The sequence below is a fragment of the Lagopus leucura genome, unplaced genomic scaffold (assembly GCF_019238085.1).
Source record: "Lagopus leucura isolate 7727_CA_CO unplaced genomic scaffold, USGS_WTPT01 Super-Scaffold_100001, whole genome shotgun sequence".
In the NCBI taxonomy this organism is placed as follows: domain Eukaryota; kingdom Metazoa; phylum Chordata; class Aves; order Galliformes; family Phasianidae; genus Lagopus; species Lagopus leucura.
The window spans coordinates 92,387,317-92,406,271 of NW_024962262.1; the positions used below are offsets into that span (position 1 = coordinate 92,387,317).

Here is an 18,955-nt window from a genome sequence, read left to right on the forward strand (position 1 = left end):
TTCCTTAGGGCACAAGAGCTCTCCATCCCCAGGTGGAGGAAGTCAGGAAAGGAAGGCAAGAGAACAGCATTGCTGAATGCAAACGTGCTGGTAGAAACCTGGAGAGCAAGAAGAAGATGCACCTACAGCAGAAGCAGACGGGTACCTTGGGAGAAGAATAGGGATGCTGCTGAGCTGTGTAGGGATGGGATCAGGAAAGACAAGGCCCACCTGAAACCAGAAAGGGGAAAAGAAGGATGAGAAAGCATTCTGTAGGTACATCAACTGAAAAACAGAAGTCCAAGAGAGGGTACTCCCCTTAGTGAGCAATACAGACAGGTTATAACAACAGACAAGGAGAAGGCTGTGTACTCAAAAATGTTTCTGACTCAGTCTTCACTGGGAACTGCTCTACATAAAGCCCTTGAGTGGATGGTTTAGAAAGCGTGGACCAGGGGAGTAATGCCCCTCCTGCTATAAGCAAAGATCAGGTTCACAACTGCCTGAGGAACGTGAATGTCCTTAAGTCTTCAAGGTCTTAATGAGATGCATTCCAGAGACCTGAGGGAATTGACTAATGCAGCCGCCAAGGCTCTCTCAATTTTTGAGAAGTCATGGCAGTTAGATGAAGTCCCTGGTGACTGGAAGAAAGGCAACATCACACTCATTTTAAAGAAAGGTAGAAAGGATGACCCAGGGAACTACCAATCTGATAGCCTCATCTCTGTGCCAGGAAAGATCATGGTGCAGATCCTCTTGGCAGCTATACTGAGGCACATGGAAGAGAGGGAAGTGTTATAGGATAACCAACACAGCTTCACCAAGGGCAGGTCCTGTCTGACCAACCTCGTGGCCTTCTATCATGGCATAACTGTGTCACTGGACAAGGGAAGAGCCCTTACTGGACTTCAGCAAGGCCTTTGACACGGTCTCCTATAACATATTTCTCTAAAGATTTAGAGATGTGGACTGTTTGATAGATGAGGATCTGGTTATAAGATCGTATCTAGAATGTAGTGGTCAGTGGCTCAGTGAAAGATGGAGATCAGACAAACAAGTGGTGTCCCTCAGGGATCAGTACTGGGACCAGTGCTCTTTAACATCTTCATCAATGACATCAACACTGAGACCAAGTGCACCCTCAGCAAGTTTTCAGAAGACATCAAGCTGCAGGATGTGGTCAACACATCTGAGGGCCAGGATACCATCCAGAAACCTAAACAGGCTCAAGAAGAGGGCCCAGTTAACCTCAAAGTTCAACAAGGCCAAGTGCAAAATCTTATACCTGTCTTACACCTGTGGCAACCCCTTCTATCAGTATAGGCTGCGGGATGTAAAAATAGTGTACAGCCCTGCTGGAAAGGACCTGGGGATACTGGTGGATGACAAGATGGACATAAACCAGCAACGTGTAGCCCAGAAAGCCAACCATATTCTGGGTTGCATCAAAAGCAGCGTGGCCAGCAAGCCAAGGGAGGTGACTCTGTCCCTCTGCTCTGCGCTAGTGAGACCTCACCTGCAGTTCTGCGCCCAGGCGTGGAGTTATGAGTACATGAGAAACAGACTTATTGGAGCACATCCAGAGGAGGACCACAAAAATGATTCAAGGGATGGAACACCTCTTCTACAAGAACAGGCTGAGAGAGCTGGATCTGTTCAGTCTGGAGAAGAAAAGGCCCTGGGGAGACCTGACAGCAACCTTTCAATATCTAAAGAGGGGTTGTAAGAAAGAAGGAGACAGACTCTTTAGCAGGACCTGCTGTGATTTCTGTTGGGTTTCAAAATGGCTTCAAACTAAAGGAGGGAAGATTTACATTAGCTATATAGTGAAGCACTGAAACAGGTTTCCCAGAGAGGTGCTGAACATCTTGTCCTTGGAGACATTCAAGGTCAGGCTAGATGGGGCTCTAAGCAACCTGATCTAGCTGTAGGCATGCATCCCTGTTCATTGCTGGGGATTTGGACTAGACAAAGTTCCTTTACAACTCAAATGATTCTGTAATTCTAACATTATGCAGTATTCTTTTTTCTTCATTAAGTAGGAAGCAAAAAACAAAAAAGAACTCAGGTAAAGAAGGCAGTTTCAGTACAGCTCAAAGCACTTGTGGAAAAATAAATCATTGAAAGTTTTCAAAAAGTATAAGACTGCCAATTGTACCAGAAATTAATTTCACCCTAAGCAAAATAGCTGAGAAATAAAAGTAATTAAATTTCTCACTGGTAAATTACACCTGAACTTGTGGCTAACAGATCAAACTAGTGCAAATGATCTCTGATAGCTACAGTTTCAGATATTAGGAACTTTAAAGAACTGATGAGTATTCTGCATCTTCAAACTTTTTTTAAAAAGTAACTCAATGAAAGAAGCCATGCAGAGGTATGTAACTGACAGAACATGCTGCAATACACCAAAAAAGGACCTGAAATATGCCCTGCATAAGCCTACAGACATACAATCAGAAATGACAGTCAATAAAATAAGCAACTATGGTAGGACATATGAACAAAAATAAAGGAGTATTTGATAAGAAGATCTATCAAGAATAGGAACATGAGAGCCTGAGTATGGACACTGAATAGAGTCTTAAGTGGGCTAGTAGGACAGGAAGATTGATAGCTTTCTGACGCAATGCATTCATAGCCTGTCACCCACAAAAAGTAACTTCTGCAAAGAATTACAGCTCTTTCATGAGAAAAATCAGAGGAAAATAGAAGTAATAGGAAAGAAAAGAGTTCTCTTAGTTGCTCTCTCCCCTGTCAGGAGATTTTAACCACTCAGGGATAAACTAATCCAGTAGAGATTCAGCAAAACTTCTTAAGGTTTTCCTCTTCGTGCTAAGGATTTTTTACTTTTTATTAAAAAAAAAAAAAATCTATATCCACAAGCAAAAATTAGCAAGTCTGCAGGTAGTGGAAAAGTATACACCACCATCTTTGTCCTTAGCCATCTGTCTAAAACACAGCACATATAATTACATGGAAATCACATGTAGGCATTCACTGAAGATCATTATATCTCCCAACTTTGGCTAATGAGGTCCAGGGCTAGGTAATTGATTAACAAATGTTAAAAAAAAAAAAAAAAAAAAACTGTTTACCTTCTGATAAGTACCAGCTATACAGTTGATTCACACTTACCAACGTGCATATGATTCAGCAGGAGTCACCATTTCTGGAGGTGTTCAAGAAACATTTAGATACTACAGTAAGGGACATGGTTTAGTGGGGAAATATTGGAGGCAGTTGGGCAGTAGGACTAGATTACCTTCGAGATCTTTTCCAACCTTGGTGATGCTGTAAGTACACTGGTAGAAAGCCTGTATGTGAAACATGGATATTTTCATGTTTCACCCATTTCACTGCCTGCTTTCCTCCTAATAATGAAGAATAAACTAAAATCATCACCAAAAATTCATATTGCTTTGACTACTGCAGTGCATTTGGTATATTATTTGGCATATTACCCAAAACAAATTAGATATATGGTTATCAGATGTTACTCATGGGAGTATTCAGAGTGCCCTGGGAACGGCCCTACTTTTACAGGGGTTGCTTAGATACTAAATTCCTGCTCAGATTGCTCTGACATCAATACACTTGGATATTTCTGAAGTCATGGAAAGATTCAAAGTGTTTCAAAGGAAATGGAAATCCATAAAAAAAAAACTGTTAAAAAAATTAAAATACGTTAAAAAAACATTCTAAATTTAAAGGATCATTTAAGGTTTTCTTCTTTCCTCTAGAACTCACATTCAAAATGGTGCTAGGTTGAAACCTGAAGTAGAGAACATGCTCTTCTGAACTCATTTTCAACAACTAAAAAAGAGCAAGCGAAATGGTCTCCAACCTGTATAAGCCACCAGAGGAATAAAGTAGCTGAAGACACTATAGCCCAGAACTGAAATTTGGAAGTCAGAAATCAGTATGGGCGGTTACACAACTGAAATTGCTTTGTAGCATGGCTCTAAGGGGATGTGAAAGTTGCTTCAGGAAGACTATCATCTTATTTTAACTGCTGAAAGCAAAACTGCAAGTAAACTTCTCCCCAGTGCAAGATCAGAAACAAAAGGAACTCTTCTGAAAGGGAATCTGAGTCAAGAGCACCCACAAGTCTCAACCACGTTGCAGAGAGGTGGCCACACATCTTTGAACCCTCTGCTTCTGCTAGCACTACCGCGGAGGGAGCACCTGGAGCACAGATATGACAAGAGGAAATAGTGACCCTGCTTCCACATGGTTCTGAAAGCACAGACAGATGCCCCTTCTCCACCGCCTTTCAATGCCCTTCTCCCAGGAGTCACATCAAAAGATTCCTTTTATTCCCTTAAAAATGTTCTTTGCTCCTCATTTCAACTTCTATTTTTATTTTTCTCCACTTGCATATGGATAAACAAAAGCCACAATGCCTTGAAAAGTTACTCCCCCTAAGAATTAGCAGCAATGAGACTTCACTCATACTATTTTCTCCATCAAAACCTGCAAAAGGACCGTAGACTCTGCGGCATAGTTGGGTAGACAATTATGATTAATTGGCTATATCAGAATAGTTTGCTCATGTTAACACAGCTCCTGTCAGGATGGGCATTATTGCCAGCATACCAACCAATTATCCCTCGCTTTTCTTTCCCTGATTTGTTTTCAATAGTAAAGTTTGCTAGGGTAAGTGCATCCACAGAAGTGCTTGGGCTAGCTCATTATATGCTTGATCAATGCGACCCTTTATCTGATGGTGTCCTTCTCCATGTCTTCACAAAAAAAAAGCTTGTTTAATGACCCGCAGGGAGAAAACAAGAGCATCCTTCTTTCCTTTCCACAGACTCCTGCTGGCCTAGAGCACAAGGCTCTCCACACGGTCATGCACACAAACAAATCAAAGCACTGGGACTTGGAATCCTCACCATGTTCTCTCCTGATAGACTCTGCTCTGACTTCCTTTGCAATTTACAACTAATCACTTTTCTCCTTCTGTCATTTATTCCTAGACTGGAAAATTCTGCAATTAAAGGACTTTGAGGCATCTGAGATGACAGATAAGCCCATGATTAAAAGATTCGTGATGTTGTGATATTAGAGGCATGCTTAGAGCAAGGCAAAAAAAAAAAAACAAAAACAAAACAGCATTCATATCTTTCATTTTCTTTCAGCCTGAGCACAAGTTCAAGCAGAAAACACTACACCAGAGTTAGGCGTGATGCCTTATAGTTTCAAACCCTCAGCTATATCAATCTTCTACTGACACACATGTCCACATGGCTAAAGAGAGCATAGCACTTAATGGTGTATAATAAGCTTCCCATTCTTCCAGTAAGCTTTCTTCCTATCACAAGTTTATAAACTATGCATCAAGACTTTACAATTCTCCATTAAAATCACTGAAAAGCATCTCAGGTATCTCAAAGTCAGACATGATGATCCTTCCATCACTTTGGCTTTGAAGTCTGCCAATCTGAAGAAAAATATATTTTCAGAGGGAGCTGCAACATTTTAGATGATCACTGGTCACAATAATCTAACAAAACATTCTTCACTGAAAGTCAATATTGAAAAACACATGTTCAAATTAAAACTATTTGGGGATTTTAGTTTTAATAGCATTTACAATAGATAATTACAATATATCTTTGAAAAGTGGGGCAGAAACAACACACAAATAGGACCATAACTGACTTAAGATACACTGCAGAAAAAAAACAAGTTATCATCACAGGATTTGATAGCTGTGCATTTAACCATATCCTAATCTAAAAACTAATAAGAAAGCATAACTATAAAATGGATCTCTCAAGTTAAGTCTCATAAAAGTCTCAAAACTGCAAATCTGTTCTAAAGGATTTCCTCACATTTTAATTAACAGTCATAAAAAAATTGTGATGAGATAATCTCAGTTTATATAGAAGCATTTTCTCAATTTAAAATTATACTCAAGAAAGCTTAGTAAGCTGCATGTTCCCTGCTGACAGGCATAAAAAAAAATCCTCTTTCATATAATATATCTTACATATGGAAAAACCACGTGTATGCAATTTAAACATGCGAGCTTATAAAGTCAGCAAAAGAGGTGAGCTATCACTTGCATCATATTTTGGAAGAGTGACCAGAGCAAGACGAGAGCCCCTTGCCTAAATTGCTTCCTCTGTGAGCCATGCAAACCAGATGTCCCCCGCGAGGAACAGAAGCACTCTACAGCTCACAGAGAACATCCAGCACCTGAAGAGCCCCCTAGCCATCAGTTCTGCTTACTGTGGCTTTCTGGGTCCCTTCTGCAAGGATTGTATTACCACTAGTTTATTAAATTCAATCCTTAAGAAAATACTGAGATACCTGAATAATTTCAAATCTGGATGTTCAAAAATATGCTCAAGACTCTTGCATCAGCTTAACTTCTGGATTTTGTGACTTAGCACGTTTTTGGTTACAGGTCTACAATGTCAGCTAAAACAACAGACAAGCAAGCAGTATGATGGTCCACAATTCAGCTATGTTGAAAGGCTCAGTCCAGAAACATGGTTGACCACTCCAATTTCATACAGCTGTATTTATTATATTCCTCATATTAAAAACGAATACTACTTTGGAATTGGCAAGAATGTATGGTAAGATTAAAGGCTTATTTTCTCAGGATTCTCATCTCAGGAATGTCTTAAATAACTGCAGAATACAATGCCTTACTGTAGAGAAAATCCAAAAGCTCACTAAAGACAGAGTTAAACACTTAGGCCAGATGCAAAGCATAAGCATAGTTTGACATCCTTTCCCTGACATTTTACTTCACACATTAAGCTACTTGCAAAGACTGGAAGAAAACATAAAGGCTTTCCCCACCTCCCAGAAAGACTCTTATCATAAACAGCATTTAGATCACCTGTGGTGATCCAGTAACACAAGAAGGGAAGTCTCCTTGGGAAGGCCAATTGCTATCAGGACTAATGGACCTATACACGTGCCTCGTTGGAAAGCTTCAGCCATGAGAAGTCACCGTGCAAATACAGACAGCTTGTTGAGGCTGGAAACAGTACTGTGTTGTATGGCAGAAAGGAGAAGGGACATGAAACTGAGTATGGTGGTGTGACAGAGCACAGTCTTGATGAAGAATAATGTCTGTTAAGTGCAATAAGTAAAAGGGAGGAAGCAAAAAGAACTGACAAACTGGAGATACAGATGATTCTCCCCTGCTTTCTGGTATCTGCTAACTGGCTCTTCTCCTCTCTCTTGAAACTCTAATTTGGAAGACTCTTCTTAATCCCAAATTTTTCCAGAAAGCTCTTATGAAGAAGTGGACAGCTCATCCTCCACAATTTGCTTCCCTTGCAAGCTGAAGGCCAAGTACTACTGCAGAAGATTTACCTCCAAGATTCCATCAGTGGGGCCCTCTAGCAACATGACATCAGCACATGGCATCCACTCTCCCTGCTCTGATGGAACAGCCCACTTTCCACCGTCTTCTCATTGGGAGTGGCTTTAATAGGCCAGAGCCAAAGCAGGATTTCCCTCAGATTCATCTGACTACTCTCCAGGAACTCAGATGTTCAATCACAAAGAAACACTTCTTACAATTGTCTCACAAAGAAATATTTCTTCTGGTTACCAAAACAACTGTCCTTTTGGTCTTGCTACCTTCTGTCCAGGCAGCAACTTCCAACAGGTCTCTTCAGAAGAAGTTTTATCCCTCTTGGTCTCCATAGTAGACTCCATTTGTTTGCTTTTCCTGCAGGCCCAATGGGTACACCAGATTTGTGACACTGAACTGAACTGCTTTCTACCTGTGCATGCTGCTCCCTGTAAAGATGCCAGTTGACATCTTTAGTCAGGCTGGTGGCTCCTGGTAGCAAGCTGTGCCTTTACCTAGCTCAAATGTGCTTCAGGACAACAAAACAGAAATCATAGGGTAAGAATTTTATTATTCTACTTTGTCTCTTTCCTTTTTCTGTATTTGGAAAGAAGTTCAAACCCCCCTGCTATAAAACACTAGAAAAGCAAAGAGTTTTATGGCACGAATCCACCTGCCAGCTCCCCTCACAAACTTCTAGGCATCAATGCACACATCACCAGAAGACATTATACAGCAGACACCATCTAGCAGGCACAGTCAGGGCCCAACCCTGCAGCCACTTTCTCAGCCACCGCATGCCATTAGGCTGCTGTAAGAGCTGCCAGCACTCAGCCCTTTCGTGCTGCAGAACTAAGAAATCCCATCCCAGATGACACAAAGTTCCTGCTCAGGTGCTTGTCACACCACAGCTCCCTTCCATCTAGCCTCCAGTGCAAAGCTGGGTCTCTCGACACAAGAGAGCTCTTTAACATGCTATGTCTGCATAAGTGTGCAAAGCAGGGCTATGAAAAATGGTGAAGAGTCCGGAGGACAAGGTGTATGAGGAAGGGCTAAGGTACCATGGTTTGCTCAGCACAGAGCAGAGGAGCTGAGGGGAGATCTGATGGCAGCTGCAGCTCCTCACAGGGAGCAGAGGGGCAGCGCTGAGCTCTGCTCTGTGTGACAGCGACGGGCCCGAGGGAACGGCATGGAGCTGCGTCAGGAGAAGGACAGCTGGGGGTCAGGGACAGGGTCTGCACCAGAGAGCAGTGGGCAATGGAACGGACTGCCCAGGGCAGTGAGCACAGCCCCACATTGCCAGAGTTCAAGAAGCATTTTCACGCCGCTCTTAAACATAGGGTTCGAATTTGAGAGGTCCTGTATGGAGCACAGGATTGGACTTGGTCGTTATGGGTCCTTTATGGATATTCAATGATTCTATGAGATGTAATTCATGCAAGGTTAAGTACCATGGACTCACAAAACGCATGCTGTTATCAAGGATGTACATGCACTGCAGGAATAGCCCATTAAAAAAAAAAAAAATCTAGACATTCATTTTCATCTTTGCTGAGGAGAAAAAAGCCACAAAATGTTCATTATTACTGAAACTGCCACAAGGAACATATAACTTAAGTTTTTATTTTTTTCCTCAGCATTTGAATGCCAAGTTTGTTAGACCACTGAAGTCCTCCCAGATAAAATACATTCTGTGGTGCTTCCCACCCTAGCTTAACAGCATGGAAATGCTGAGCAGGGGGAAAAACAAAACAAAGCAAACAAACAAAAACCAAAAACCCACAAAAAAAAAAACCAACCAACTTGGATAGTGAGCTCTCTCAAGCTACTATCAGACCTAGCTCAAAGCAGCATCCTTCTGCTTACAAACATCATTGCTTGAGAAGTCTGCCATGTTCAGATTTTTCTTTAAAAACTATATAACTTCAACTTACTCAAGGGATCACCATCCTTCTTCCTTAAATGATTTTTTTTTTTTTTAGGTTAAAAAAAAATTAGAAATAGCTAGGCCTCAGTCCTCCCCAAGCTAATGGAATTAAAGTGTTTTTTTGTTTGTTTGTTTTAGGTTATCACTGCAGAAGGTACTGGGAAATTGCTAGAGTCAAGTGTTTCATTAACAGATGGAAAATGTAGGCAATTAATGTATGCATGGATAAAACACTTGCTTTTCTAATACCTTTCCTTTCCTGCCTTCCTACAGCTAAGAGTGAAGGTCCATCTTTAAATAAAGAAAACAGAGGAGAAAAAAAAAAAAACCTCCCAGACTTAACTAAAAATTTTAGCCAAAAAAAAAAAAAAAAAGTTTTTCAATGCAATACTTCCTTTTAAGGTTCTGTTAAAATCTTCACTTCAAGATTTATGTATAGTTTACTATGCTTGGTTACAGAACACCCAGACTATAAGCCACCAATCTCCTTGTGTGGTTATGAAAAAAGGCTGTGTTGTAAAGAACGCAGAAAAAAAGTAACAAATATTTATTCTTTTGCAGGAAGAAAACCTCCTTACAAGGAGCCATGGTCCCCAGCATGCTCATGTTCTGCTCTTTCACACTCACATGAAAAGACTCATGGAACTGTCACAGCTGTTTACAGATGACAACATCTTGAAGGAAGACTAGAAACTGGTCTAAAAGCATGAAAACGAGTGATTCGTAAGGCTTTTGTGAATTTGAATTCATACCTAAGGCAATGAACCTGCCATACTAACAAGGCTAGGGTTTTATATATGCTTATGCAAAGTAGTTTCCAATTCTGAAGTTAATGTCTGGCCCTCGGAACAAATCCATGACAATCATTTGTTTCAAGAAACAGTTGAAACGCTAATCCTGCCCAGAAATAATAATAATAATAATAATAATAATAATAAGCTTTTAGGGTAAAATATCAACTTCAAAACTGAAGATCTAATGAAGTCAGACAGCAAATTCCAGCTACAAGTGATTCACCTGCCCCTCCTACCACGTGTGCGGATGTCAGCCCTTACAACACGCCACTTCTTTCTGGAGAAAGCTTCTGTCGGCTCACACTCACCCATTCAGTATTCATTGAAGAAATACACTGCCTTATTCATTCCTCTGTGCCCTTTGCATCTGATGTAATGGAAAGAGAGCCAGAGATCGTGAGCATACTGAGCATGCTGAAGCCCATTTTTCTTTATCACTGCTGTACTCACAGATGGAAATAACGATAAAAAAAGCGACCCATAGAGTGCTCTGCAAACCATTCAGTGCCGGAGAACAAAGTGGCACCCCTAAAGCAAGCAGACAGCTCTTTGCAGCAGTTCAGAGGGTAAGTATGCCCCTAGTAAAAGCAGGAAATTTCTCAAGCTTGGGAGGGGTGCAGATCCTTCACCTGCTACGACAGACACCAGAGGTGACCACTGTTAAAAGTCCCTGCTGTCTGGCTCTTCATCTCCATGCTGTCCAGGACTACCTCTAAGCAGGAACGTGAGCGCAGAGATACTCCAAAGGCAGAAGGCCCCACACACAGCTCCATTCCCACTCCAACCCCCACAAGATGACCTCATTGCCTGCTGCTCTCCCATTGACTCTCATACAGAAATAATACCTCTTCCACAGCCCTTGGATATATCAGCATTTCAATACATAAACAAGTAGATCCGAGAATCTCAACTGAAAAGGGGTTCACCTGCATTTTCTACTTCCCACACAACATACCAGTTATTTTCCCCACTATCTCACAAGGTTTAGACTTCTTTCCCTCCAGAAACTGGACAGATGTCTCCTATGTAACCCTGCAGGGTTCTCAGGAAAGTGATAAGGAGCGACAAGTAATGACCTGCAGACAAAAGTGAGTTTGGATGAAATACCAGACCCTGACCCTTATCAAACCTTCAGGTGAACTTCCAGGAGACACACTGACATCAGACATGCACATAGATACTTCGGAATTTGCTGCTGTGGGGCTCCACACATTAACCAGGGGTAAATCTTGGGGGTAAAGGTTATGCTTAAGGACTTAAACTTCAAAGCTAACGCAGAATGTGTTGCACCGTTCAACAGTAATGTGGTGAGTAAGGTCATACTGAACAGTGGAAGAGTTGCTCCTCCAAAAATCAAAGCCCTGTTACAGAGGGCTTGAGCAAAATACTTGCATTTGGTTTTAAATATCTATCAAAATAACAATAAGAACAACACTTATTTGACAACCTTAAGATGTAAAACGTAACCTCATGCAATGTGAAGTCTGTCATTATTTGCTTGTATTAATGGCAGCTATTTAAATCCACAGATCTGCCTGCGCAACAAGCTCTGTATTAGGAAGAATGCATGCACATGCAATAGTAAGAAAAGTAATTTACAAATATAAACTGGGGGGACATTCATAACATTGACTTCCACATTGCTTTTGTGTAGACAGGATTCAAGATCAGCATAAAAACTGCTTGAGAACTGCGAGGTATTGTTACAAAAGTGTCAGTAATGTATTCAAGTTGGAAAAATTATCCTCTTGCCCACTTGTCAAGCTACCAAGCGCAAGAGACAAACAGCTTCTTCATTTACATCAGGTAAATCATGTCAGTGTCATAAGCTTAAATATTCCCCAGTTTGCGAAAGCAAATCTCATAATGCTGTGTCAATATTCATGAGTTAATTTTAATATGTAATACTTATCCTATCATCTTGTCTATATGCAAGCACTCGTTATACTACTTGATACACAGTATCAAGCATTGAGGAATCAATTCTGAACTCTTCGCTTTTGCAATTACACACCTGTACCAAAGTTCCCCAGATACTGCCTAGGTACTCAGTTCTTCGTCTTTTTTTGTTCTGCGTAAGGTTTTGTATGTGAAGGTTATTATGTTCGTCTCTCCTTTCCAAAAACACTAGAATAAGCCAACAAACATGACTTTATCTGAACAAGCATTAAAATTCACTTGGTTAAACACACGGTGCTTTCTAGATTTCACGACACAAAACCATATCCTAAAATGGAGTAATACCCCAGGCTAATATTCTATATAATCAGCAGCTAACCATTTCATAAACCTCTATTATATATGGAACATATTCCACAAATAATATTAAAACCTCGCTCCTGCATTCAACTATACATTGCTTTAATGCCAGTTTAAACTGGGTAATCTCATAGTCCTTTCTGTGGAAGTTTACCATGCCATCCAACAGATAACCCTCTCTGGTCCTTATAATCTACGAACCTTAGAAGCTCTTCTTGGCCAACACAGTAAGTTCACTCAAATCAACAAGTCATTCCACTTCATAAAAATAAACAAACAAAAGAGGATACACGCACACATATCAATCAAAAAATATATATATTAAATATATATATTATTATATATGATATATAATATAAAAAAATCACATTTAAATCTAGCTGTATACAGCTGACATCTATTTTCAAATTCAATATCTAGGGCTATTTTCTCACGTTAAATTGAAAAAAATTAGGAAAAATAGATTACTTCTGCAGTAAAAAAAAATACAGGATCTGTGAGAAATACAAGGTCTGAGATTTGCAGAACAGTTATCAGCTTTCTGCATTTACCTGTTTATATATTAGAGACATGAATATGTTCAAAGCATGCAAACACATTTGAGCTGGCGTTCTTTTGCTATAACCTTGAATCCATGTTTACAGAATGGTATGCATATTCTAGTTTCTCTGTATGATCCTAGATGAACTTATTTTTGTTAAATAAAGGTCCTACTTTGTCAGTGCTACTGTAAGTGCTTGTTCTTTCTCTTGCCACGACAGTCTACCAATCTTACTGTTTGCACCTTATTTCATCCAACACCATTCCTGGTGCAGCTCATCCCTTGAGAGTACCCTCTATTCTAAGTTCATTTTGAATTGTTCCACGAAGCACCCCTCAGACAAGCAGACTTCAGACAAAAACCAGATTCTGCAATACACCCATTTTAAAAGCCTGCAAAGCCTTGCTGCAAAGGAACACTCTGTAATTGAATCACCTCTTTGGATTTGCCCAGTTGCGTGACTCAGATTTGTCCTTGCTTCTTCACACAACAGGAAGGCTGTGAACAAAGTAAGATGCATTTAAAAAACAAACCCTTTGCCACAGTGTACTGTTAAGGAAGATTTTTTTTTTTCTTCCCCAACACATCTTTCAATCTGAAGCCAGAGATCTGAGAAAAAGCACAAAGATGTTCTTTCTAACAGTAAGGTAGCAGAGCTCCCTCTATTGAAATAGCTGCCAAAAATCTCTTCAAATTTCTTCTTTTGAAAAACAGAAAAAAAAAGAAAAAGAAAAAAAAAAAAAGAAACCCACAACAGTTTCCAGACAGGACTCACCTAACAGAAAGGCAAGTTGTGTCAAAGAGATAACTGAAGGCAGGGGCAAAGCCACCAGACATAGCTAGTACCCAGTGAGTGCTGAAGGGTCACTGGCTCACCAGGGCTCCAAACGTGGAGATTCCAGCAGCCAACAAGATCCAGGGAGACACTTGAAACTTTACTGATGTTTAAACACTTTCCCCTAGGGCTGAAATTGCTACACTTAATATCCATGTTTAATAATACTAGGGGATTCCATAGACTGTACTACTACAGCACACAATGCAACACATGAAAGCTGTTTGAGTATTTGCAGTTTTCCTTCCACAACAAGAGGTTAACTATACACAAAACGACCTAATTGAAAACAGGTGATACAGATACATAGGCTGCAGAAACACTCATTAAATCACGGGCTGCACTTTCTGCTTGTTATCAGGGGAACAGCTTAGTATTTCCATTGCTACTGAAAGCACTTCAAATGCTTTCTAACCAAACATTAGAGAACTGTTCTAACCCCTGATAACCCACAAAAATCATACCCTAAAGCTGCTCCACTCTCCATCTCCATGGTTTTATCACTTCCTCCTTTTCTTACCTCCCAAAAGACGCATATTTCTTATCAAAAACAAACAAACAAACAAAAAAAAACCAGCTCAACAGAAATAGGAGTTGTTTAATAAATAAATACTTATTTGCCTTTCTAGAGACAAGCAAGTATGATAAGGAATGAAATTTTATCTTAAGCTAGGCAGATATTCCTCTGCAGAGCCACCACCTTAGAGAAGTGGATTAACATCCTCTGGGGCTGGGCTGACTCTGATTTAGCCTGCACAACATGCATTGGGGAAAAAGAAAATCAAAACAAAACCAGAAAAGAAAGAAGGGACGGAAAGTTGATCTGATCACTGCCAGCTGCTGATTGTACTAGCTTCACTGTGATCTCTTCTTACATAAGAGATGAGATTCATTTTCAAGCATGTTAGAGACAGAAACGTACAGCCTCCTTCAATATTCATACTGTTCTTAATAAGGAGAAGATACCAAGATAAAGAACGTGTAGGTCAAAGCCTTGTCTTCAGGGAAGATAATTTCAAATCAAGGGGAGTGTTCAAATGAAATGATGTTCACTTTTCCCTGGAAAAAAATCATGCTCTGCTCAAGTCAATTCTAATTACCACCCCCCTACAGCATTTACAGTTCTTGGAAGATACTCTCATTTGAGCATTGGTGCATGGAAGCAGAACTATTTTTCTTCAAAGCAGAAGAGCTCAGGAGAAATCAGCATGCTGCAACAGGTGCTCAATTCTCTGTTACAGGTGTGACATTACAGCTTATGTGTATTTCCAATTTAAAAAATTACTTTATCAAAGTGAAAAAAAAAAAAAAAAAAAAAGCTATCTAAGAGGAACCTTGAGAAGCACTGAACAAAGAGATCATGGTTCTCATGTAGTCTTAAAAGCCAGCCTACCCTGTCATGCAGTCTGCAGAACTGAACAAGACCATGCAAAAAAAAAAAAAAAAAGGAAAATAAAAAGAAAAAAGAAAACTCAGATTATTAGTGATATGAAAAACCAATTTCTACAGTCAGCATGGTAATGTAAAAGAGAAGCCCTCAAGTGTGAAACAGCACTGCAGAGCAAGTCTATTGGAGACCATTGTTCTTGCAGTCATACAGTGTGGCTCACAGTCAGGACAGACTGAATATGGAGCATCTACTGTTGGGAGACTCAGCTATGGGCTCAGTTTCTCAAATGTTAACAGGTCTGAAGCACAAACAGACAGGCCTGGCACCCTCCATAGCTGTCTCCCTTCTTTCCAATCTCCTTCTGTTTCACTACAGGCTCAATAATCAGACCAAAACCACTTTGACCAAAAAAAAAAAAAATACTCTACAAAAAGTCCCTGTGGTAGTATTCTAATAAAAATCCCATGATGGTGTAATGTGGTATGACTAGCAAGCACATTAAAGCTATTGTCACTACAGTAATCCTTAGTTTTAGATTTGTACCATGCATTACTAGGGAGGACATTATGGAAATCTGTGGTGAGCACTCAATAGCACAAGACTATAAACCACATTACAGAAGTAGAATATTTGTAAGAAAATTGAGAGGATATGTTTAACCTTATCACAAAAGTGTAATTTGCATTATGTAAAGTAATGGCATTTTCATTATTTTCCCCTTCATGTATCAGCCTGCACAGATACTTAGAGATTCAGTTCCCCAAAACTTACAGCCGTTTACTACAGCCAGTAGTTTTATGCCTAGCACTCTGGGAGCTGAAGCTATTTACCCCGGGATTACAGATTAGCACCCTAAATTACATTCTGTAAGGAAAATGGATGGACATATAACTAAGAGTGTTGACTCTTGCACAGGTTGGGAAGTGGAAATAAGATATCTCAGAATTAAATCTGACTTACCACAGAGATATGTATTTCATGAACATCACAAAATGTATTTTTTCCAGTTAAAAAATTGATTGTTTGGTTCCCCTATGGAGCTGAAGAGCTTAGGACTGAAATTTCAGAAACGTATAGACCTGGATGATTGCTGCTGTTGCCCTCTGTGTGCCAGAAAACCAACAGAGGAGGGGCAGCACAGGACAATGAGTTTCTAACAAATTCTTACAAAAGAACTTTAAAGAGGTTTTACAAAGAAGTAGCACTTCCCGAAACAAAAATCCTTTAACAACTTCTAGCTCACTTGTGAAGAAGTCTCTGGCATTGGACAACAGAAACACAGCAGATCGAAACAAAATATACATGGCACAGAGATCTCCTGACCTCAGTCTTAGAAAGCCTCATGAACTTCAGGTCTTAATACAGAAAATCAGTTTTCTTAGATCAATGTCCTGCTAAATATACAAGGAAAAAGAAAAAAAAAAAAAAAAAAAAAAAAGAAAAAAAAAAACCAACAACCATAGCTACCAGTGAGGACAAATTAATCACCCTGTGATTAAGAAGGCTCCATGTTGCCCCTTCATTACCATGACACAGTTACCAATGTTTAGTAATACAATGCCAAATGAGACTCTGATCTTCAGAATTATTATAAACCAGAGACCAGGGAAGAGGGGGAAGCACCACAGTTAGCTCGTGACTGAAAATGGACTTTCTTTCCACTTGCAGTCATCTTCCTAGAAGAGCCCAAGCATTTAACCGATATTCTCATTTACTCAATCATAGAGTTAGCCTCCTAGCCTCACACTTGGGCATAGACCACCTCATTTTTAAATAGAGCTCTTCTTATCTTCTGCAAAGAAAAGCTCAATATTTCTCATAGGAGTCCTCCACCAGGCTGAATATTGCCAGAGAGATCTATACCTAATGCACATCAACTTTTAATATGCTTTTAATAGCTCAGCCTGTGCTTGCCATATGCAAAGCTGAAATGGAACTCCCCAAAGCCAAGCATTGTGATAGTGATGTATCCAGAATTTGTGGTGAACGATGGTAAATTGGCCCGACACAACTAAGATTGTAAGGAGTAAGGAACATGAAATAGGCAGTGCCTAAATGCCAAAAGCTTAACAAGTATTGTTTTTAACTATCTTTTGTCCTCCAGGGAATAGATTGAGAATGCAAGGCTTAAGCTATAAATTGGGCATTCCAGACATTTTCTGTAGGCTGGGAAGGTCTCTGATCTGAGGTGGGGCTGTGTTCTCCCCTCTTGCATTTGTTCTGTCCGACCTTCTCATCGAGAACACAAGGAAGGAGAGCAGAGAGAACTACTCTGTAAATGCCGGATGGTTTACCTCCAAACTCTTTAAGCAATAGCTCATCAAATTCCATCTCTTTATAGACTTCCATCAGTGCAACCCTTAAGATAAATTATTTTTGTTATTTCAGATTTCCTTCGGTGGGCAAATGTGGACAGTCACAGCGAGTGAAATCAATTCTTATTTACGTTAGCAGAAAGTGGGACAGAACTCTCTACGGGGGACACATCTTGCTTCATCGCTGGGGTGCTTATCTCTCCGGATACTCCACATGCCTTCAGTATTTCATAACATGAAAAATCTTTTCCAAAGAGCTGCTCTACACCACAGAGATCGGCACTGACTGCAAACTCTGCTGCTGAGGCATTTGTAAGCCTTACTGAGATTAGATGCTGTATTTGCCAGAGCAAAACCAGAGCAGAACAGACTAGTACAGTGCTTACACTTCTATTCCTCTTGTATCTGTGTTGGAAGAGTGGTTGGTTGTGTTTGGTGGGTTTTTATGTTTGTTTTTTCTTTTTTTTCTTTTAGCTATTCTAATAGTAATTAAAGCTTGAGTTATGCCAGCAAGGTAAGGCTGCCACTTGTCTGAACTTAACTGAAGCACATACTAAGTAAGAGCGGTTATATCGCTGGTGAAAAGGGGCTCCTGAAGCGCTGTCCTTATCTCGCTGCTGCCTATAAGCGGTTAACCGAGGAGCGCGCAGCAGTGAGGCAAAGGCTGGCAATGAACGAACGCCAACTTCACAGCTCCTGAGAGCCCCGCGCTCCCGGCACACACGAGCAGAGCCTTTCCTTCAAAGCAATACAAACTACTGCCACAGGCTGACGCTCTTTCTACAGGAATAATGAGACGCTCTCCATGCCGAATGCACAACTCCTCACTTCCCCAGCTTCTCCCTCAGACTTCACTTTCACGCTCAATATTTACAAAATAAAACCTACGAACGTCTGACGGCTGCAACGTTCCCAGCACCGGTGGGGACGCGGCGCTCCCCGAGGCTCACAGCAGCCGCCAGTGCCACGAGACCCGCCCTCAGCAGCGCAGCGCTGCGCCCCGACCGCGCTCGGGACTGCGCGGCGTTGCGGGAAGAGCGGTCCCGGCTCTGTTCCCACCTCTCCCGCCCGCTTCCCGATGGTTGCAGGCGCTACCATGGGGCACGGCGGCTCGCTCTCCCGCAGCCCGCTTCCCCGCATCGGCCGCCGGAGTGAGGCGGTGAGCGCCGGGCGTTCCAGCTACGAGCGGGCGGACGGACGGACGGGAGCCCCGGGGGGCACGGCCACCTGCGGCCCCAGCCTCGCCCCCGACGAGTCCCTCGCGGAACGGGCTCTCACCTGGCGGCATGCAGAGGGCTGCGAGCAGCAGGCAGAGCAGCGGGCGGCGGCGGCAAGAGGCGCGGGCGGCGGCGGCGGGGGGCTCCATCATCCCGCCTGCCCGCGGCGGGACCGGGAGGCGGCGAGAAGACGGCGGCGGCACGAGGGGCTCTTCGCTCCGGCTGCGGAGCGCGGAGGCAACTTCTCTCGTCTCGCGGCCGTCTGCGGGCGCGGCAAGCGGCGGGGCGGCTGCTCTCCCTGTCGGCGCGCGGCGAGGAGCGACTCCGCACCGGAGCAGGTAGCGGCTTCCCTCTGGCAGCCGAGCGGCGCT

At 41.6% G+C, this 18,955-nt stretch overlaps 1 protein-coding gene across 1 annotated transcript in view; it reads right to left on the bottom strand.

Moving 5' to 3' along the window:
• The window catches only part of ALCAM (activated leukocyte cell adhesion molecule), a 121,789-nt gene extending 103,090 nt beyond the window's left edge, over positions 1–18,699 (bottom strand). The window contains exon 1 of the mRNA XM_042866476.1: positions 18,646–18,699. Within this exon, the coding sequence (XP_042722410.1) occupies positions 18,646–18,655 (10 nt within the window). The 5' untranslated portion in view covers positions 18,656–18,699. The remainder of the gene's footprint in view (positions 1–18,645) is intronic.
• Between the last annotated feature and the right edge of the window lie 256 nt (positions 18,700–18,955).